We start from the raw sequence: 22500 nt of genomic DNA, 5'->3' as shown, positions 1-22500 counted from the left end.
AACGGTAAGCCGCCGCTCGTCGCGTGTTCTGTCAGAGTCACGTGTCCTCATTGACGCGAGAGATTAATCGAGTCGAGTATAAATATAAAGCGAAATCTTCGAGTGATCAGTCTGCGGCTCAAAATCGTCATATTATTATAAATGAATGTTTTTAAACAGATCTGACGGGTTTTATACAAACACTGAGTTCAGCGGCTCCTGAAATACTAGTGGCGGGTTACTTTAACAACAAAAATAATTTAACTCCTAAATTAAAGGCTTTTTCACAGAAGAACGTTTTTTCTAACTTAACTTATGAACTGTTTTGTTTTGTATGTTTTTTAAAGTCATATTTGTATAAAGAAACTAACATGCAATGGAAAGGTTCAATAGATCTTAAAGGGACAGTTCGCCCAAATATTTATATATTTTATTTATTTATTATTACTGGTAGCCGAGCTATTACCTGTACCTGCCATAACCAATAATCCACTGAATACTATTAATATTTAAAATGATTAATATTCACATGTGTAACCAAGAACCTTAATTTTTAATAATGACAGTTCATATCAGCGTGAACTAAACAACGAGTTTTAATTTCCCAGATTTTAACCGAGACGGATGTAGTTGACAAACTCTTCCTGTTTGTTGTGATGTTCAATCATTCTACTCGTGATGATGATGTTGATTATTGTTTGTGGACTATATTGTATGTTTGTGAATGTGATGTATATGTATGAGTCATTGTTTGTTTCTGGGCTGTTTATTGCTATACTGGTCTGTTTACAATAGTAATATTACAATAGTGACATTATTCTAAAAACGTGAGCATAAGAGCTATATTTGTATAAATAGACAGTAATACATTGTATGGGTCGAAATGATCAGTTTTGATCAAGCTCCATGAAGATATTTTGTACATTTCCTACCTTAAATCTTTTAAAATACATTTTTATTAGTAATATGCATAGCTAAGAACTTCATTCGAACAACTTTAAAGATGATTTTTCTCAATATTGAGATTGTTTTGCTCCCTCAGATTCTCTAATAGTTGTGTCTCAGACAGATATCAGACCAGACATCAGTGGAGAGATGATTTATATCAGTCTTAATTAAACCGTGTTCAGTCTGGTTCTGACCTGATCTTCTCTGCTGTGGACTGGAACCGGATCTACCTGCACTGCAGGGTCCTGGCTGTGTTTTAGGGCCTAGGGCTGAATTTTGAGTCTAAACTAGTCGGGCTGAGCCCGATGACCCCGGTGAGAACGCGCTGTTCGTTGTTGGGTGTGAGCCGCGTCTCAAAGCTCATGTTTCTGCTCCGTTTCGGAGGATCGCTGGTAGACGGAGCTTCGTGGGTTTTATTCAGTGGTTTAGTTTGTTGGTTGATGGACGGCGTTCATCGTTCTCTTTATTATTGGTCTGCGGGCGTTTCGTGTCGTTTGACTTTGTTTCTTCTTCCGTCGGAGAAGATATTTTGAGAAATATCTCTGTATTCTGTGATCTTTTAATAGAAGTCAATGGGCTCCAGTGTTTTTATTCAAAATATCTCCTTTTATATCTCAAGAGAATACTTTTTATTCATAGACCTGCTTTATATTAAGCGTCTTTCTCCTAATCTTATGCACTTGCATTGAAATTAATAATCTGATTCGATGCACTTGTTTTGTTTTTTTTGTTTTTTTTATAGGGTTAGAGTTATTTAACAATACCTGTAGTTATGTAATTCATATCAGAGGTTGCATCTATAATCACAGCGTTGACCCTTAAACCTCACCTAAACCCAACCAAACCGTAACTGAATCCCAAACTCAACCGCAGCTAGAGTTTTGCTTTCAATTCAACACAGTAGTTACAATAGCCTAGAAGAATAGATTAGAATTAGCATGAATTCACCAGCACCGGACTAATTAACATCAGCATATTCTATTCATTTTGGTCTAATTTAAAAAAAAAACCTATAAATACAAATATCCTTCAGATGTCTGAGACACAACTATTAGAGAATCAGGAACCTGAGGGAGCAAAAATACTGAATATTGAGAAAATCTCCTTTAAAGTTGTTCAGATGAAGTTCTTAGCAATGAATATTACCAATTAAAAATGAGGTTTTGATATATTTATGGTAGGAAATGTACAGAATATCTTCATGGAATATGATTGTCAGTTTAATATAGATTTTTTGCACTAAAGAAAAAGGTATATTTTTGACTGGTACGGTGTATCTTCTAGAGACACATAAATCATTTGTAGATGATTTCTGCTCTGATATATCTTACTGATACGAGTGTGTGTGTGTGTGTGTGTGTGTGTTTCAGCCAAAACGGTGTAAGATTGTTCTTCACACAGAAACTTAAGAGTCACATGCTCAAGATTACTGTAATACCAGACCTGAACAAAAGAGAGAGAGACGGTGTGAAAGACCATAATTCCCTCCTACCTCCAGCAGCTAGACTGTGTTTAAATATAATATTCAGCAGTTTGACTCAAACACCGTGATTTCTGATCTGAGCCGGTCTGTGGAGAAACTCCCTTCAGTCCCATTCAATGACGTCTTTTAAGTGGAAGAAGAATAAAGTAAATGGTTTCATTTAAGGTCTAGATAAGACCTCATTCTGTGTGTGTGTGTGTGTGTGTGTGTGTGTGTGTGTGAGAAGAGTCTGGTGTGTTTTGACTAATTCGATACTATGATAACACACACACACACACAGAGCTTAAACACTCCAAGCTCCAGCTGAGTAGAGACTGGAAGGTGAAGGACGAGCGGTGGATGTTTGACCCACTTTTAGGTGTTTAATCAGTAAATGAAAGCAGATTTTGTCCATATGAGCGTCCTGCAGTCAGACACTGTATACTCTCTGCTGTGTGTGTGTATGTGTGTGTGTGTGGAGTATCTCTTCATTTGACTAAACGGGAGTCACACACTAGTGTTGAAGGGTTTAGGAGTCTCTTCTGCTCGGCAGAGCGGCATTTATTTGAATAAAAATGTATGAAATAATACAAAAACAGTGAAATAATTTTTCAATTTCAAGCAGTTTTGCTTTCAATTCAACACAGTAGTTACAATAGCCTAGAAGAATAGATTAGAATTAGCATGAATTCACCAGCACCGGACTAATTAACATCAGCATATGCTGTTTTCTCTCTGAATGTGTTTAAAGTGTCATTTATTTCAGCATCATTCCTCCAGTCTTCAGCGTCACATGATCTTCAGAAATCATAATAATATAATATTTCTCTTCTCAAGAAACACTTCTGATTATTATCGATGTTGAAAACGGTTGTGACGCTCAATATTTTTTGTGGAAACTGATGCATTTAATTTTTCAAGAATCAGAAATGAATTGAAAGAGCAGCATTTATTTGAAATGGAAACCTTTTGGATGTTTTAAATGCATTTTTTAAATTTGATTGACAGTGTGTGAAAAGAGCGTTCTGAACTAAAACTCAGTAATAAACAGGACTCCGTTCTCAGACGGACAGAGCTTTGTGTTTTGAGTCCTGCAGTGACCCCTGATGACCCCGGGTTGCTGTGTTGTGTTTGACCGCTGCTCTGAGATCTCAGGAAGCTGGTTTTGTGCCGGTCCTCGGGGGTCGGGTCTGATTGGCTGGGATTGGCTCGGGTTCAGTCAGTGAAGGTGTGTTTGTTATCTGCAGACGCTCTGATAAAGTCCTGCTGTTATCTTTGACTTTATGGAGCTGGAGTGCCGTGAGATTCGAGGCGTTTATCAGAAACTCATCTGAGATGCGTGTCGTTTAATTCATTTAGCACCGAAGCGGTTCTAAAGCTCGACGGACTGATTCTAATCGTGAAGATTCATCTGGGCTTGCATCTTCCTGATTACACAGCTTTCGATTAATTTACACCGAATTATTCAGATCTTTTATTCAAAGTGATTCTTCACAAAGAGGCAAATAAACGCAGGAAGTGCTCGACACACACACTACCAGTCCAAAGCTTTTATGTTAAAGTCTCTTCTGCTCAAGTCTGCGTTTATTTGATACAAAAGCAGTTACCACATAAATAAATAACCTTTTCTGTTTAAATATATATTTTAAAAAGTGTTTTTTTTTTTTTTTGCATCATTACTCCAGTCTTCAGTGTCACATGATCCAGAAATTATTCTAAAATTCTGATTTGCTTCTCAAGAAAACTTTCTGACCACTGTTGAAATTTTGTATAATTTTTTTACAGGTTTCTTTGAAGAATAGGAAGAACAGCATCTGTCTGAAATAGAGTATACATTTTATTAAATCATAAATGTCATCCGTTTTGATCAATTTAAAGCATGCTTGCTAAATAAGTTAATTAAATTAAAAAAAAAAAATATATATATATATATATATATATATATATATATGTTTGTTTGTTTGTTTGTTTTTTTATATATATATATATATATATATATATATATATATATATATATATATTTATATATATATATATATAAAAAATAATTACTACCAATTTTAAATATTATTCTGATTTCTGAAAGATCGTGTGATGTTGAAGACTGGAGTAATGATGCTGAAAACAGAAATAAATTACATTTTAACATATATTTGCATAGAAAACTGTTACTTTAAATAGTAATAATATTTTATAATGTTACTGCTTTTGCTGCACTTTTGACCAAATAAAAGCAGTCTTGGTGAGCAGTAGAGACTAATTTCAAAAACATAAAAAAGCGTAAGCTTTCAGATATTGTTGACTCTTTTAGGTCTCTCCTTGCAGGAGGTCATGGGTTCGATTCCCATCACGAGCTGATAAACTTAATAATATATTCCTAGAGTTCAGCAGCAGCGTAGGTGAAGATAGGATCTTATAAAATGAAGCTGTGAAGGGTTGGGTTTGTTTGTTTATGGAGTAAACGCACGTTTACGCTGATCTGCCCTGCTTCAATCAGTGTGTGTGCCAGCGGGCGAGTCTCATACACGGTAAGCTCTCTCTCTCTCTCTAATATTCAGAAACATTCATCACGGCCGTCACGACCTCTTGCTGATTAACTGCTGAGAAACAGAGTTTAGCTGAAAGTAGTCCTGCGGTCTCGTTCTCGGGCGTCTGGTGATGTTTCTGTATTCTCTGCTGCGTCAGAAGGATGAAGATGAGGAGTTTGAGGTAGAAGAAGCCTGTCTCAATGTCGCCGTTCGTGGCTCTCCGTGTTTCTGCTTGAATACGTGTGTAATCCGCTGGCGTTCGCCGCTCGCTCCGGGCTCCACAGGGCTGCCCCGCGCTCAGGCTGGGAGTAGAAAGGGACTCTGGGAAATTTAATTAAAAATCCCTGGTGTTAAGTCTGCGGGACTGCTGCTGGAGCTCGGGCTTAAAGGAGCGGCTCGCACTGAAATAATGATTCTTTCTTCATGTCGTTCCAAACCCGTGTGGCTTTTTTCTCCGGTGGAAGGTGTTTAGAGAAGTGTGTCGGTGCCAATGGGGTCCAGTTCAACAGAAGAGAGCCATACAGGTTTGCAAAGTCACGAGGAAGAGTAGATTGAATTATTTTTAATGACAGATGTGTTGATGGGTGTCTGAGGAATATATCGCATGCAAAAACTCTTCAAGCCTCCGTTTCATTCTTTAGGAGATGTCCAGGGAATGGTGTCTAGATCATTAACGGGTTTAAATCATGTTTTAAGGCTAAAGAAGGAACCAAGTTTCAGAGCTTCATCACGTCCTGCCCCTAAATCCCAGCTGAAGATGAACTTTATAATGCTAGTCTCTTTCTGGGTGGATCTTGAAGGTAGTAATCTAGTGCTTGTGTTTCTAGGGTTATTATTGTAAACCTCATGATTAGTGTTTAAGCGGCAGTCCTGATGTAAATGGTAGTTCAGCAGATAAGGCTGAAGCTCTGTTTCCTTTCAGCGCAGTCTGTAGAAAGCTCTGTAGAAATAATGCTGATGCAACAGACTTCATGTGAGTGTTTGTATTCGATTTTTAAGAACTAAAGGTAGTCGTTTGTTTGTGATGATTCAGAATTTGAACATTTTCTGTGTCGTCACAATCCTAATGACTATTAGCTGAGGAGAATCCCAGCAGTGTTTAACACTTCATCAAACTGAGTTTCTCACAGGAATGTGGAGCTTTAGCTCAGACTGTGGCTTATTCGGGCCCCTGCGGAGCCTTCGGCTGAAGCGCGGCCCTCGGTTTGATCTGATTGTCTTCTGGAAACACGTCACGAGTAACGCAAGTTGCGTAAACAGACTGCTTTTTAAAAGTAACTAGTAATGCATTGCTTTATTTAGAGTAGTTCTAGGAAAGTAATTCAATACATGAGAAACAAAGTAACGTAATTAGTTACTTTTTTTAGGGAGTAACTTAAAGTGCATTACTTTTAAAAGTAACTTTTTCCAAGACTGTGAACAACAATCCCAATAAATAAAAGGATTTTGAGGACATGTTACCTGTGCAGTGTCCTTGGTGTTTGGTGCAAAATCTATTATCTGTTTGAATGTTTTATCATGTTTTAGTTGTGATTTGTATGTATTTTTAGTTCAGGTGTAATGTGTGATCCAGTGAAACACAGACTTCTGTTTTGTGATGTTTGGAGGACTCCTCTGCTTAAACTCTGCCTCTTTCTTAAGATCCCCTGCTCGCTCCCTCAGATCCTCTTCTGTTTGACAGCCACGCCCACATCTCAACATCCAACCAACGACCGATGCATAGAACCAAGTTCCAACGTGTTTTTCTTTCTTAATAAATTGTTACGCTCAAGATGAATTTCATAACAAGGAAGAAAAGTTCTGATGCTGCTTCCGTTGTGTTGCTAGTTTTTGTTGATCATCTTCAGGTTTAAAGGCAGTGTTTCAGTGGGAGAGTGACCGTCTGCTTTATGTTGATCCTGTTTCTCTTCTGCAGTCCCAGAAGTCCTGGATCGAACACAGTTTCACCAAGAGGGAATGTGTTTATATACTGCCTGTGTCAAAAGACCCGCACAGGTACGTCATGCACATCACGTTACTATTAAAGGCTCAAGCTGTAGTTTGCATCATCCTACAGCGTTATATTAGATTTTTTTCCAGCAGCATTATCCTATGCACAGTGTCTCTGGCGTCCCTCTAATATCACTCTTGTTTGTTTTGGCAGATGCCTCCCAGGATGTCAGATCTGTCAGCAGCTTGTGCGGTGAGTGTCACGAAACATGGCGTTTGACACAGTCGAGGTGTTCAGATAGAGTGTGTGTGTGCTGACGTGTGTGTGTGTGTGTGTGTGTGTGTGTGTGTGTAGATGCTGCTGCGGGCGTCTGGTCCGCCAGCACGTGGGCTTCACCGCTACGCTGGCAGTGAAGTACTCAGACGTGCGTCTGACCGAGGGCGAGCTGTCCGATCTGGAGCAGTGGTCAGTGGAGAAGCACACGGAGGAGAGTCCCACTGATGCCTACGGAGTCATCAACTTCCAGGGAGGATCGCATTCGTACAGAGCCAAGGTCTGAACACACACACACACAGTCACGCAGTGTTCTGATCTGAAGGGGTTAATGACATCCTGCTCTGTTCTCTTCAGTATGTGCGTCTCTCCTATGACTCCCGTCCGGAGGCCGTCCTGAGGCTCATGCTGAAGGAATGGCAGATGGAGCTGCCGAAGATCGTCATCAGCGTTCACGGGGGAATCCAGAACTTCGACCTGCATCCACGGATCAAACAGGTGGTGGGCAAAGGACTGATCAAAGCTGCTGTCACCACCGGGGCCTGGATCCTGACCGGAGGGGTCAACACAGGTCACACTCTCATTACTAGTGCATCATGGGTACAGACGGGTGGCACCAGGAACACTCAGTGTGTGTGTGTGTGTGTGTGTGTGATTCCACAGCGGCATTTACAGGATTAACCTGATTATCATAATGACAGTCATTTGAGTTTAAAGATCAGGTCGATACACTTTATTAGTGTTTACACACTTAGAGTGCCTCTATACACACACACACTTCTGTAGAGAGGTCACGACCCCTTCAGGGTCACTGTAAACCACTGACTGGGTGTTTTTCCACTGTTTTCAGGCGTGGCCAAACATGTGGGTGATGCTCTGAAGGAACACATGTCCAGATCGGCTCGGAAAATCTGTACGGTGGGAATCGCACCCTGGGGAGTGATCGAAAACAGGAACGACCTCATCGGAAGAGACGTGAGGCTCATAACAGACACACACACACACACACGGCCCATTTCAGACCCTTCTTACACATGAAGATCTCTCTGAACTCTCCGAACGACTGCATCACAAAACAACTAGTTTCTCGAGCAGCATGAATGATTTCTGAAGGAAAATTAAACTATAAAATTAAACCGTTTTAATTTGTAATGATGTTACAGTTATACGGTTTTGATCTTTATCATATTTTTTGTTCAAATAAATGCAGCTTCAGAGAACCTTGATCTGTAGTGTTCACACGCCAATGATGGAACATTTCTGTACGATCAATCGGAAATTGTTCCAAATCACACAAAAAGTTTTAGCATCATTTATATGAAATATTTGTGTGTGTGTTCAGGTGGTAGCGCCGTACCAAACCCTGCTGAACCCTCTCAGTAAACTCAACGTGCTGAATAACTTTCACTCTCACTTCATTCTGGTGGATGATGGGACAGTCGGGAAATACGGAGCTGAAGTCAAACTCAGGAGAGAGCTGGAGAAACACATTAACCTGCAGAGAATCCACGCCCGTGAGACACACACTCACACACTCACACACACACACACACACACACTCACACTCACACACACACTCACACACACACACACACTCACACACACTCACAGACACACATACACACACACACACACTCACACACTCACACACACACATATTTGGGTCCAAACAGTTGGTCAAAAGCATCTATTATCCTGCAGTCAGTGTTATTGCAGCCGCAGCAGCTCTTTATTCAGACACTAACATGATAAACTAACATCAACACAAGAATAAGTGATAAAAAAAGTCTCAAATGTAACTTATAACTTATATATAATAATCAACATTTGAAGAGGAATCAGAAACGTTGTCCTAAGACAAAAAAGTTTAGTTTTAGGATAACTTTGAAAGGTTTTGATCCACTTCAGATGTTGACGTGTGTGTGTGTGTGTGTGTGTGTGTGTGTGTGTGTGTGTGTGTGTGTGTGTGTGTGTAGGTATTGGTCAGGGCGTCCCTGTTGTGGCTCTGATCTTTGAAGGAGGTCCGAACGTGATCCTGACGGTGCTGGAGTATCTTCAGGAGAGTCCTCCGGTGCCGGTGGTGGTGTGTGAGGGAACCGGCCGCGCCGCTGATATACTGGCATACGTACACAAGCAGACGGAGCAGGACGGGTAACACACACACACACACACAGTGATGAACTCTGTTATGACTCATATCCACGTCTGTTTGTCAGGAAGACAGCGGTCAGAGGTTATTACTGTGATTTCTGTGTCATAAGAGTTTGATATAGAATATAAGCTTTACATTCACACCTCGTCATGACCCAACCTGAGTGTGTGTGTGTGTGTGTGTGTGTGTGTGTGTGTGTGTGTGTGTGTGTGTGTTTGCAGAGCGTTGCCTGATGGTGTTGAGGCTGACATCATTGCGACAATCAAGAAAACGTTCAACTTCAGCCAGAGTGATGCACTACATCTGTTCCAGACACTGATGGAGTGCATGAAGAACAAAGAACTGGTACGTACACACACACACACAGACACACACACACACACACACACACACACAGAGCCGGAGTATTTGGTCAATAAGCTGTGGTTTATGGGAAACACATACATGCTGCAGGTCCTGTCAGTGTTTGACCGTGTGTGTGTGTGTGTGTGTGTTACAGATCACGGTGTTTCCTGTGGGCTCAGAGGACCATCAGGACATCGATGTGGCCATCCTCAAGGCTCTGCTTAAAGGTCAGTGGAAAGACCCTCATCTTGTGTGTGTGTGTGTGTGTGACTGAGGCAGGTGTTTCTGCTGCAAATTAACTGAGTCAGACCATCATCATCATCATCATCATCTTCTGAACCGCCATCACTCACACACTCATTACTCTCATTCACTCACACACTCTCTTGCACACATACACACACACACACACACACACACGTTGGTATTTATTTTATGAGGACTCTTCATAGGTGTAATGTTTTATTCTGTACAGACTGTTATTGTTCTCTTACAGGAAACTACTCATTTTTAGATTTTCAAAAACACACACACACACACACACACACAGGTTTGCTGCAGGTTAAACACGTTCAAATGCTCAAACATTTACTGCAGTTTGAGAAGAAACACTGTATCAAAGTCTAAACTCTGTCACGTCTCCTCTGACATCATCTTGTCATCGTGTGTGTGTGTGTGTGTGTGTGTGTGTGTGTGTGTGTGTGTGTGTTCACAGGCACGAACGCATCGGCCTTCGATCAGCTGGTCCTGACGCTGGCGTGGGATCGAGTGGACATCGCTAAAGATCACGTGTTTGTTTACGGCCAACAGCTGCTGGTCTGTACTTGTGTGTGCTCATAAACACACAGAGAAAGTTGTTTGTAGTAAACACACACACACACACACACACACACCTTCTGACCTCTCAGCACATTCTGATACACTAACACCATGATACTTTAACGTGCCATGTATTCTGTATGCTTGATGAACATTGAGCAAATTTGAAATATTATTGAAAAATAAAGTGTGTGTGTGTGTGTAGGTGGGCTCCCTCGAGCAGGCGATGCTGGATGCGTTGGTGATGGATCGTGTGGAGTTTGTGAAGCTCCTGATAGAGAATGGTGTCAGCATGCATCGGTTCCTCACAATCACACGTCTGGAGGAGCTCTACAACACGGTACACACACACACACACACACACACACACACGTCCTGCTTCTCAAACTCTGGGCATAAACATTTCTGTTCTCGCAGAAACAAACTCCGACCAACCCGACGCTCTATCACCTGGTGAGGGACGTCAAACAGGTAAAGCTGCTGGACTGGAGCTCGTGTCTCGGGTCAGACTGAGGTCGCTCCGAGTCTCACTCCCGCTGTTTTTCTGGCAGGGTAACCTCCCGCCCAACTATAAGATCACGCTGATCGACGTGGGTCTGGTGATCGAGTATCTGATGGGAGGAACGTACCGGTGTAACTACACTCGCAAGCGCTTCCGGATCATCTACAACAACCTGCACGGAAACAGCCGGGTAAACTTCTCTAGTGTCTTCATCTCAGCAGGAATATGGACTAAATGATTTCCTTATTTTAATTGTACTTTATTATAGAATTATCAGTCAGATTAAAATGAATGCTAATGCTTTGTCTATCTGTCCTTTTTTTGGTTTGTTTTTCATTTCATCTTTCTTGGTCTGTGTATCTGTCCATCTTTCTTTCCACTTGTCTGTTGCTCTGTCTTTCTGCTGCTTTGTCGTTTTATCTGTCTGTCTGTTATTTCTTCCTGTTTGTCTGTCCGTCCTTATCCCCGTCTGTCATCTCCGTCCGTCTATCGTTCTCTCTCTCTCTCCGTCGGTCATCTCTTCAGCGGTCAGGTCGGCACACGGCCAGCAGCTCCCACGAGTCCTTCAGCATTCAAGCAGATAAGAAAGAGAAGACGCGACACAATCACTTCATCAACACAGCTCAGCCGTACAAGCCCAGGGTAAGTGTGTGTGTGTGTGTGTGTGTGTGTTCGTCTCTCGTCCCTGTGTTTAATGGCGTGTGTTTGTCCCTCAGCTGGATTCGGTCTCGGAGCAGCAGAAGAAGAAGAGTAAGGAGGAGGTGGTGGACATCGACGACCCGGAGACGCGCCGCTTCCCGTACCCCTTCAACGAGCTGCTGGTGTGGGCCGTTCTGATGAAGCGGCAGAAGATGTCTCTGTTCTTCTGGCAGCACGGAGAGGAGTCCATGGCCAAAGCTCTGGTGGCCTGCAAGCTGCTGCGCTCCATGGGCTACGAGGCCAAGAAGAGCGACGTGGTGGACGACACCACCGAGGAGCTGAAGGAGTACTCCAAGTGAGTCCAAGCAGCAAACGGGGCGGCTGTGTCTTTATACAGCTTCGTTTAGATCAGAGATGGTTTGGGTGTGACCCTGTTTTTCCGCGATTTGTCCATATTTGACCATTTTATCCCACTATCGTCCAGTTTGACTGTAGTTTTAATTAGTTTCAGATTTAAAGGGCTAGTTCACCCCCAAAATAAAAACTACCCCATTTCTGCCATTCCAGCAGCACCACCTGCTGGCAGAGGATGATTTTGCGTTTTTCCGATGAGCCCTTCTGCTCTTTTTGTTCAGACCAGGCTTTCTCGAGGCCCGCTGTCCTGCAGTTTTAGCTTGACCATTGACCACAAAACTAATCATAAGTGTCAGTTTTTTTAAGATACAGCATCTGAATAAACAAGCTTTCCATTAAAAAAATCTGGAATCTGAGGGGGGAAAAATCTGACAAATGAAGTTCTTAGCAATGCATATTGCTAATAGAAAAATTATATTTTTATATATTCATGGAAGGAAAATGACAAAACAGGCATAAAAAGGGCATAAAAGTGAGAAATCGATTAATATACATTTGGCTATTGCTACAAATATACCTTACAAAATATTACAAAAGAGGAGGAACAAAGCATTGCAAAGTGCTTGAGATTCAAAACGAGGAGAATGGACGGGTCAGTCGCTGGAGATGGGTTCAGGTCAGGATGTGTTTGTCTCTCTCAGTGAGTTCGGCACGCTGGCGGTGGATCTGCTGGAGCAGTCCTTCAGACAGGACGAGACCATGGCCATGAAGCTGCTGACGTACGAGCTGAAGAACTGGAGCAACTCCACCTGTCTGAAGCTGGCCGTGTCGTCTCGTCTGAGGCCCTTCGTGGCTCACACCTGCACACAGATGCTGCTGTCCGACATGTGGATGGGCCGCCTGAACATGCGCAAGAACTCCTGGTACAAGGTGCGGCCGCCGGCGCTCGCTGTGGACTTATATACATGAAAATATCAGAACTGAGCAGGGGTGCGATGTTCATGGATTAACTGTTTAACTCTATGGTGGTTGAACTAAAGTTATCATTTTCTGTATTGTATTGAGAAGAAAACAAGTGTTCTCGTCCTCGTGCATCACTTGGTGGATCGACTGATTGTGTGTGTGTGTGTGTGTGTGTGTGTGTGTGTGTGTGTGTGTGTGTGTGTGCAGGTGATCCTGAGCATCCTGGTTCCTCCTGCCATCCTGCTGCTGGAATACAAGACTAAAGCGGAGATGTCTCACATCCCTCAGTCTCAGGACGCTCATCAGAGCATGGAGGACAGCGAGCACAACCTGCAGAAGCCCGACGACATCCCCATGGTACGGTCGAGCGTTAACCGCTGGAGACGGTCAGGTGTTCCCCGTGACGCGGACTGACCGAGCAGCTCTGATCTGTGTTTCTGCAGGATGTGTTTAAAGAAGCCCGTCCCAACGAGAACGCCGAGGTGAAGAACGAGACCGAGGTGCACGTGCGCTCTCGCCGATTACCCATCACTCGCAAGTTCTACGCCTTTTACCACGCGCCCATCGTCAAGTTCTGGTTCAACACGGTACCTTTCTCACGAGTGTGTGTGTGTGTGAGAGAGAGAGTGATTCCCAACACTTTAAGTGCTCTGGAGTGTTGTTCCCATGTGATAGTATCAGAGACACTCGTTCCTGCATAAACCCACTGCCTTACACACAGATAAACATCACAGAACTAGTGGAAGGTTCATTAGAGACATTTCAACCAGACCCCTGTGTGTGTGTGTGTGTGTGTGTGTGTGTGTGTGTGTGTGTGTGTGTGTGTGTGTGTGTGTGTGTGTGTGTGTGTGTGTGTGTGTGAGAAATAGTGGTTGATCATTCATCTGTTTCTAATGTAAGCTGAAAGGTTTGAGGTAAAGGTGTTGAACAAACATTAAAGATTGTCAGAAAGGCAAATAATGATTGCTGTAGAGTGTGATCTGAATCATTACGCTGCTCTCTTCACGTCAGCGCTGAGTGATTCTTGAGCAACTGTGCAGTCGCAGAAAATGCTAAATCACACAATCCAGATTAAAAAAAACTCTATATAAGGGGTGGTTCTTTTAACATAAATCACTTTTGTGTTACATAAAATAACCTAATAAGGTCTGAATTGTCTTACTTCTCGATCTCACACGACGAAGCTACATCCTCATGAGTCTCTGTACAGAGTGGAGGAGTAAGCAAATACAATAATAATGAGTTAAAATGAAGGTTTTCTGTGTAAAATAAGATTATTTCCAGCCATTTAGCCCAGGATGTTGAATTTGAGCGTGCCTGATTTCTCAAAAGTAGAAAATAGAGACCCCTAGAGGACACTTTGTCTCCCTTCAATTAAAATATTAATAATTAATGATAGAAAGAAAATTATATATTTTTCCTTTTTACTGCCTTTTAGAGGAATGAAAGGGAAATGGACCAAATAGATCTCAAATAACACACATATATATATATATATATATATATTAAATTTAAAGGATATTTGGTCGACCTTTGTCTTGTTGGTTGTGATTGGTGTCTGTTGTATAGTGAGTCTGAACTGGTGTGTGTGTGTGTGTGTGTGTGTGTGTGAGATCATCAATGTTACGGTGTGTTTTGTGTGTTCTAGCTCTTCTACATCGGTTTCCTGATGCTGTATTCGTACGTGGTGTTGGTGCGGATGGAGTCGTTCCCGTCTCCTCAGGAATGGGTCGTCATTCTTTACATCTTCACGCTGGCGGTGGAGAAGATTCGAGTGTGTGTGTGTGTGTGTGTGTGTGGTCGGATGTTTTAACAAGGTATGTCAGAAATGTTTAATTATTTGAGCGGCGTTCGTTACAATGCAGCTGAGCGGTTAACCTCCGTCTGATGATTGACCCGGCGCCTGGACAGACTGTGATCATGTGACCGGAGCCGGGGTCAAGAGGTCACACGTGTGTGTGTTTCGTGCACTTCAGTACATACAGCATGTGACCTGGAGCACAAAACCAGTCAAGTGCATAAATTTACATTAAGTATTGAAATCCTATCAGTTCTTTTATTAGGGTAGTTTTCTGTAGATCAGGGCAGTTATTACACACATGTGATCCTGGTCCAGTCAGAAGGTAGTTTTTCTTACGCAGCTTTCATAGATCTGAGAGCCGATTAATCATCTCTCCACTGATGTCTGGTCTGTTCTGATCGGACAATATCTGTCTGAGACACAACTATTAGAAAATCTGGAATCTGAGGGAGCAAAAAAACGTAAATATTGAGCAAATCTTCAAAGTTGTTGAGATGAAATTCTTAGCAATGCGTATTACTAATCAAAAATTAAATTGATATTTATGGTAGGAAATGTACAAAACGTCTTCATGGAACATTTACTCAATATCCTGTAGATGTCTGTCATTAAGGGTATGTTTCTGTGTGTACTGCTGCTGATGACTCTCACATTATTTCTTCTGTAGATGTTCATGTCTGAAGGAGGTAAGATCAGTCAGAAGATAAAGGTCTGGTTCAGCGACTACTTCAACGTGTCTGATTTCCTGGCGCTGCTGATGTTCTTCGTGGGCTTCGGGCTGCGCTTCGGCTCGGGGAACGTGTTCATCGCCGGCCGGATCGTGTACTGTCTGAACATCATCTTCTGGTACGTGCGTCTGCTGGACATCCTGGCGGTCAATCAGCAGGCCGGGCCGTACGTCATGATGATCGGGAAGATGGTGAGCGCAGGTTCAGAGCCGCGTCCGAGCCGCCCCGTCCTCCGCTGACCGACCGCTCTCTCGTCCTCCGCAGGTGGCTAACATGTTCTACATCGTGGTCATCATGGCCGTGGTGCTGCTGAGCTTCGGGGTTCCTCGGAAAGCCATCCTGTACCCGAACGAGGATCCCTCCTGGTCTCTGGCCAGAGATGTGGTGTTCCAGCCGTACTGGATGATGTACGGAGAGGTGTACGCGTACGAGATCGACGGTAAACACGACCACGTCTGAGTTATTAACTTAAAGCACGGCCGTCAAATACACGCTCAGCAGGGGCCACGGATATACAATCAATATATTTAGCTCATGTTTAGGTTATTGGTGGAAAATAAATTCATTAAGTAGTTCAATTTGGGTTTTTTAAGTTATTTAATTTCATTTATTAAATTTCTAAACATTTTATGTTTGTTAAAATCAAGTTTTATTTTATTTATATAATTTTTTATACACATTTATAGAAAAGCAAAAAGTTATTACTTTAAAATGTAATAATTCAATGTTCATTAGGCCTATGTTTATCTCTAAAGGTGCATCCTGTGAGATCAGCTTCCTGTTTGTTTTGTGCCAAGATGCACAAATAGTGTCACACTGAACTAAGATAACGTTATACTATTTAAGAATACAGTAATAATGTGAAAATGACACCCATAGTGTCAGGAGGTGCTTATATCCGTTCTGTGACAGACTGTATTAAACAGATTATAAAGAGTCTAATAGTTTCTAAAAGCTGTCTCACTTCTCCGCTCTGCTCACGTGGTTTAGAGGATTAGTTCATAGTGAAGCACAGAGAACGCTTCAGAAGAAGAGCCCTAGCCAAAAAAAGCTTCACAACATTCACACACCACCAATAATACAGAATAAACACGTTTGACTTTTTACATAATTGTGCACTGAATGACAGTAACGTTATTTCAACCAAATTTTGACTTTTTTTTTATTCACACACACACACACACACACACACACACACACACACACACACACACACTCTCTCACACACACACACACACACACACTCTATCACACACACACACTCTCACACTCACACCTTTTAAATGTAGACACATATGTTTAATGTGCTTTCTATGGAAGTTCTTTTGCTGCAGACTCAGCGTCTTTGACACACGCACACAATCACACTCGCGCACTCTCACACACATGCACTCTCACACACACACGCACTCACGCACACAATCACACACACACACGCACTCTCACACACACACACATGCATTCTCACACACACACAATCACTCACACAATCACTCACACAATCACACTCGTGCGCTCTCACACACACGCGCGCTCTCACACACACGCGCTCTCACACACGCGCGCTCTCACACACACGCGCGCTCTCACACACACACGCGCGCTCTCACACACACGCGCTCTCACACACACGCGCGCTCACACACGCGCGCTCACACACACGCGCGCTCACACACACGCGCGCTCTCACACACACGCGCGCTCACACACGCGCGCGCTCACACACGCGCGCGCGCACACGCGCGCTCACACACGCTGCGCGCGCTCACACACACACGCACGCGCTCTCACACACGCGCGCTCTCACACACGCGCACTCTCACACACACGCGCACTCTCTCACACACACGCGCACTCTCACACACGCGCACTCTCTCACACACGCGCACTCTCTCACACACGCGCACGCACTCTCTCACACACGCGCACACACACTCTCACACACACTCACACACACACACAAAATAACTCACACAATCACACACGCGCACTCTCACACACACGCATTCTCACACACACGCACACACACTACACTAGATACATCATCTATACTCCATCCTCTAACACACTATTCTAATTCTATCTACTCGTTTGTTTTTATTTATTTAATAACACTGGCACTTTCTTGTGCTTTTGTTGGGTTTTATTCCTTCTATTCTCCTCATTTGTAAGTCACTCTTTATTAATCATCTCCTAAATGTATATGTAAAGATAAAATGCTAAAATAATAGTTCATGTGTTCATTTATAACTCGGATTAAATTTATAAAAATTTCATGAACACACAAGATTTTTCTCTGAGTCCTTCATTAATGTGAATAAATAACTGGCTATTATACATTTATAAATTTAGACTGTATATATTATTAATATATTATAAATAATGTTATTAGTTCATTGTACTTTTATGATGATGATCCACTGGTGTGTGTGTGTGTGTGTGGGCAGTGTGTGCGAACTCAAGCGAGGATCACGCCAAGGAGCTGTGTGCGACGGGTGTATGGTTGACCCCGCTGCTGCAGGCCGTCTATCTGTTCGTCCAGTACATACTGATGGTCAACCTGCTCATCGCCTTCTTCAAGTGAGTGACCCACCGAGTGTGTGAGAGTGTGTGAGAGTGTGTGTGAGAGTGTGTGAGAGTGAGTGTGTGAGAGTGTGTGTGTGTGAGAGTGTGTGAGAGTGTGTGAGAGTGTGTGAGAGTGTGTGAGAGTGTGTGAGAGTGTGTGAGAGTGTGTGAGAGTGTGTGAGAGTGTGTGAGAGAGTGTGTGTGTGTGAGAGTGTGTGTGTGTGTGTGAGTGTGTGTGTGTGTGTGAGAGTGTGTGTGTGTGTGTGAGAGTGTGTGTGTGTGTGAGAGTGTGTGTGTGTGTGTGTGAGTGTGTGAGAGTGTGTGAGAGTGTGTGAGAGTGTGTGAGAGTGTGAGAGTGTGTGAGAGTGTGTGAGAGTGTGTGAGAGAGTGTGAGAGAGTGTGAGAGAGTGTGAGAGTGTGTGTGAGAGTGTGTGAGAGTGTGTGTGTGAGTGAGAGTGTGTGTGTGTGAGTGTGTGTGTGTGAGAGTGTGTGAGAGTGTGTGTGTGTGAGAGTGTGTGTGTGTGAGAGTGTGTGTGTGTGTGTGAGAGTGTGTAACTGAGTGCTCTGTTTCTCTCCAGTAACGTCTACATGCAGGTGAAGTCTATATCTAACCTGGTGTGGAAGTACCAGCGCTATCACTTCATCATGGCGTATCATGACAAGCCGGTGCTGCCTCCGCCGCTGATTCTCCTGAGTCACGCCGCGTCGCTGCTGGCCTCCATCTGCAGGAAGAGGAAGAAGGACAGCAGCGCCTACGGACCAAGTAACGCTCCTCCTGCTTCTGCTTCCGCTCCCGCTCGCGTCTGACGCCTCTCTGACCGTCCTGCTGTTTTACAGAGCTCTTCCTGACCGAGGAGGACCAGAAGAAGCTGCACGACTTCGAGGAGCAGTGCGTGGAGACGTACTTCCACGAGAAAGATGATCAGTTTCACTCGGGCAGTGAGGAGAGGATCAGACTCACGTCAGACAGGTACGAGTCCAGCGCAAACCCCGTTCATTAGCCGTTAAGAGCTGCAGCGTTTATTGTGTGAAATAAAATATTAAAATGAATTGTCTGAGATTTATAAATCTATCACGATTTCCTTCCTGGGATGTCTTTTTGTCTTGTTATAGTATAATTAGTATAAATAACTAAGATTCTGGAATCAAGATGCATTTACTTGATGAGTAAAGTGACTTAAGATATTAAGTCTTGTTTTCTTAAATAATTGGTTAGTTTTTCCTTAAAACAAGCAAAAATATCTGCCATTGGGGCAAGAAAAATAATCAAGTATATCCCTGAATTAAGATTTATTTATAACTGACAGATAGAAAAATAACAAGATTTAATGACTAAAATATTAAGACATTTTATTTTTTGCATTGCTCCTGTTACTCACACCTTTATATTGTCAAAGTGAAACATTATATTTATATAAAAACAGACTTTTACAGGCTAGTAGACTTCAGTTCAGACTTCACTGCTTCTGAAATGACGTTATTTTCGTTGATATCTGAGGGATCGTGTGATCCATGAGCATGCTTACATTCCCGGGAAATACATGAACTGAAAACCTGTAGTGTGTATCGGTTGCATGAAACCCTCAGAGTCCTTGAGCTCAGACCGTAAATCAACGCTCAAGTCACAGAGAATCTGAACAACAAATCTTTCATTGACGTCTGGTTTGATTGAATAAAGTCTGAGTGAGATCTGGACTCCCGAGGAAGCAAAAAAATCTAAATATTGAGAAAAATTGTTCAAATTAGGGTCCTTAGCTATTTTACTGAAGTTGTGATCTTTAGCATAGATCATGTTCCATGAAAATATTTAGTATATTTCCTACTCTAATGATTTATGGCATAAAAGAAAAACTGATCCTTGTGACCCGTGCAGTGTTTCTCTAAATGTAGCTGTGCTGTTTTCAGGGTGGAGACGATGTGTGTGCAGCTGAAGGAGGTGGGGAACAAGGTGAACTTCATCAAGCGCTCTCTGCACACGCTGGACTCTCAGATCGGACACCTGCAGGACCTGTCTGCGCTCACCGTAGACACGCTAAAGGCGCTAACGGCGCAGCGAGCCTCCGAGGCTAGCAAAGTACACAACCAGATCACGCGCGAGCTCAGCGTCTCCAAGAACCTGGGGCCCGACGTCACGGGGCCCTCCAAGTCGAGCGCCCTGGTGCGGTGCAGCGTGGGTTTCCTGCCTCCCTCTGCCAGCATCGCCGAGTCTCTGTTTGGGGGCGGGGCCGAGAGCAGAGCGATGCAGGGGGCGGAGCTTCCTCTGAGCCCCGAGGTCGGGTCGAGGTCGGATCCGGCCCCAGCCACGTTCTTCGTCAGCACGCCGTCGCAGCTCACCGACTCGCACACACACACGGAGCCGGGGCCCGCCGCGGTGGAGTTCGGGGCCTTCGTGGGTGAGTATGAGGAGGAAGAGGAGGGTGTTTGTGAGAGGAGTGATGAAGGCCTCCCGGTGGTGCTCGTGAGCGAGCCCGAGTGCCAGGGACACGTCAATCTCGCTTTCTCCGCCGACGAAGACGAGCCGCCCGAGAGAAACACGCCCCTCCCTCTGGCCCCTGAGCACGGGCCCCGGGGCCCTCGGAGCTTCCAGAGAGACGGCCGCTGCAGACGCGCACTGAACAGAATCATGCAGAGGAGCCGAGGTTTGGCTTCGGTCCACCGCTGGGAATCGGGGCCTAATCGTGACCCTTGACCCTCGACCCTCACCCTGTCCGCATGCCCCTGTGTGTGTTAGGGAGAGTGAGACGGGTGACCTCTGACCTCTGGCGGTGGTTTTATCTCATCCTGTGTACTAAATGTCCCTCGGGAGTGAACACAGTGCTGTGTGTGTCCAGTAGACTCGACTAACCCGGGCTGGTGCTGGTTAAGGGGTTGGTTAGTGACGGGTTGGTAAAGCTCAGTGTCATCAGAGGGAAGCGTTTAACAGGGTGACTGTAGTCCACTGAATGTTGACCCAGACAGAGTCGAAATGCACAGATCCGATCTTTTAACCATGTCTGGTTCTTTGGCCCTTGTTTACTGTAACTCTAGTGACTTGCTGCCCTCTGCTGGCCAAAGTATATTCAATGGTTTGTTTACTATCATAACAAAACATTAATTTATTTGTAGCTGCAGATTAAACCGTGTATGAACAAACACACATCTACACACCTCTTCAGACACAGCTTCTGTGTTCCTCTGACTGCAGACGTTCTTTTAGTCTCTACTGTATTCACTGAGAAGAGGACGCTTTATATAGATGTTCCTGTTGTCCTGTTTCATTAATCCCCGGCTGACGTGATTGTCTGAAGCGATGGCTTTACTATCAGATGTGTGTTCAGACGTAGGTCAGGTGTGTTTCTGGTTAATATTAGGAAGCGCCCCAGAGCGGATGTGGAAAAAAATCGGATCTTGTGCAGGTTGTTGTTAGACGTGTGACAGATTCCCAATGGTGTCAGATGTGAGCAGAAAATCAGATATCTTTTTGTTCCAGTGTAAATGCCGTGTAGTTAAAGTGGTTTGGTCTGTAATGCTTTGAACTCATTTTTTCCCTGAAGGTCACAAGGATGATCCTGAAGGTCAGAGGTCGTTCCCTAAAGAGGTGTCTGTGAGCGGCCGGCAGTCGAGTCCCTCCAGGAAGGCTCGGGATGTGGTGAGTGTAGATTCTGAATGTTAAAGATGCTGATCGTCCAGTTGGGCTCAGTCCGGTGTGTGTGTGTGTGTGTGTGTGTGTGTGTGTGTGTGTGTGTGTGTGTGTGTGTAGGCAGCGGCGCAGGGTCAAATGCGGACAGTTAACTCTTACGCCGGCTTCACTGAGTTCGACAGAAACCCTTCGTTCCTGCATCCAGAGTCCAGTGAGTGTAAACAACAGCATTACACAACACCAGACGCTTTAAACATTAACCCTGATCCAGCATCTCACACACACACACACACACTCCTGATGATCTGTGTGTGTTTCAGCGCTCAGGAAGCAGGAGAGGACACGTGTGTCTCTGGAGGACGTCTCTCATTATGAGGATCTGCTGCTGGTCAGAAAACACACACACTCTGACTCACATACACACACACACACTCACACTCTCTTACTCACACACACACACACACACACACACACACACACACACACTCACACTCTCTTACTCACACACACACACACACACACACACACATTCACTCACTCTCTCACACACACACACACACATTCACTCACACTCTCTTACTCACACACACACACACACACACACACACATTTACTCACTCTCTCACACACACACACACACACACACACATTCACTCACTCTCTCACACACACACACACATTCACTCACTCTCTCACACACACACACACACACACACTCTCTTACTCACTCACACACACACACTCACACACATTCACTCACTCTCTCTCACACACACACACACTCACACACACACATTGTTTTTATACTGTACAGACTGTATGTGTTATTGTTCTACACATAAACCTACACCTCACAGGAAACTCTCATTTTTAGATTTTGTAAAAAACTCACT

General features: G+C 43.8%; 1 protein-coding gene across 7 annotated transcripts in view; it reads left to right on the top strand.

Moving 5' to 3' along the window:
* trpm7 (transient receptor potential cation channel, subfamily M, member 7) overlaps nt 1-22500 on the top strand; it is a 36418-nt gene that overhangs the window by 715 nt on the left and 13203 nt on the right. For 4 of the 7 annotated variants that reach the window (XM_043264273.1, XM_043264272.1, XM_043264271.1 and 1 more), the window contains exons 2-29: nt 6833-6912; nt 7061-7099; nt 7202-7400; nt 7478-7691; nt 7971-8095; nt 8463-8634; nt 9097-9271; nt 9494-9617; nt 9772-9844; nt 10333-10433; nt 10642-10776; nt 10854-10907; nt 10988-11128; nt 11464-11580; nt 11655-11932; nt 12633-12861; nt 13102-13251; nt 13338-13481; nt 14543-14669; nt 15361-15614; nt 15688-15862; nt 17871-18003; nt 18567-18751; nt 18826-18958; nt 19894-20627; nt 21522-21616; nt 21728-21818; nt 21928-21995. In XM_043264273.1, coding sequence (XP_043120208.1) covers nt 6833-6912; nt 7061-7099; nt 7202-7400; nt 7478-7691; nt 7971-8095; nt 8463-8634; nt 9097-9271; nt 9494-9617; nt 9772-9844; nt 10333-10433; nt 10642-10776; nt 10854-10907; nt 10988-11128; nt 11464-11580; nt 11655-11932; nt 12633-12861; nt 13102-13251; nt 13338-13481; nt 14543-14669; nt 15361-15614; nt 15688-15862; nt 17871-18003; nt 18567-18751; nt 18826-18958; nt 19894-20627; nt 21522-21616; nt 21728-21818; nt 21928-21995 — 4545 coding nt within the window. Of the gene's footprint in view, nt 1-6832; nt 6913-7060; nt 7100-7201; nt 7401-7477; nt 7692-7970; nt 8096-8462; nt 8635-9096; nt 9272-9493; nt 9618-9771; nt 9845-10332; nt 10434-10641; nt 10809-10853; nt 10908-10987; nt 11129-11463; nt 11581-11654; nt 11933-12632; nt 12862-13101; nt 13252-13337; nt 13482-14542; nt 14670-15360; nt 15615-15687; nt 15863-17870; nt 18004-18566; nt 18752-18825; nt 18959-19893; nt 20628-21521; nt 21617-21727; nt 21819-21927; nt 21996-22500 lie in introns of those variants that run through there. The other 3 variants (XM_043264275.1, XR_006253158.1, XM_043264277.1) reach the window with 3 other exon arrangements.

This window comes from Puntigrus tetrazona, chromosome 18 (assembly GCF_018831695.1).
Source record: "Puntigrus tetrazona isolate hp1 chromosome 18, ASM1883169v1, whole genome shotgun sequence".
NCBI classification, from domain to species: Eukaryota; Metazoa; Chordata; class Actinopteri; order Cypriniformes; family Cyprinidae; genus Puntigrus; species Puntigrus tetrazona.
This window is presented reverse-complemented; position numbering and strand designations above follow the sequence as displayed.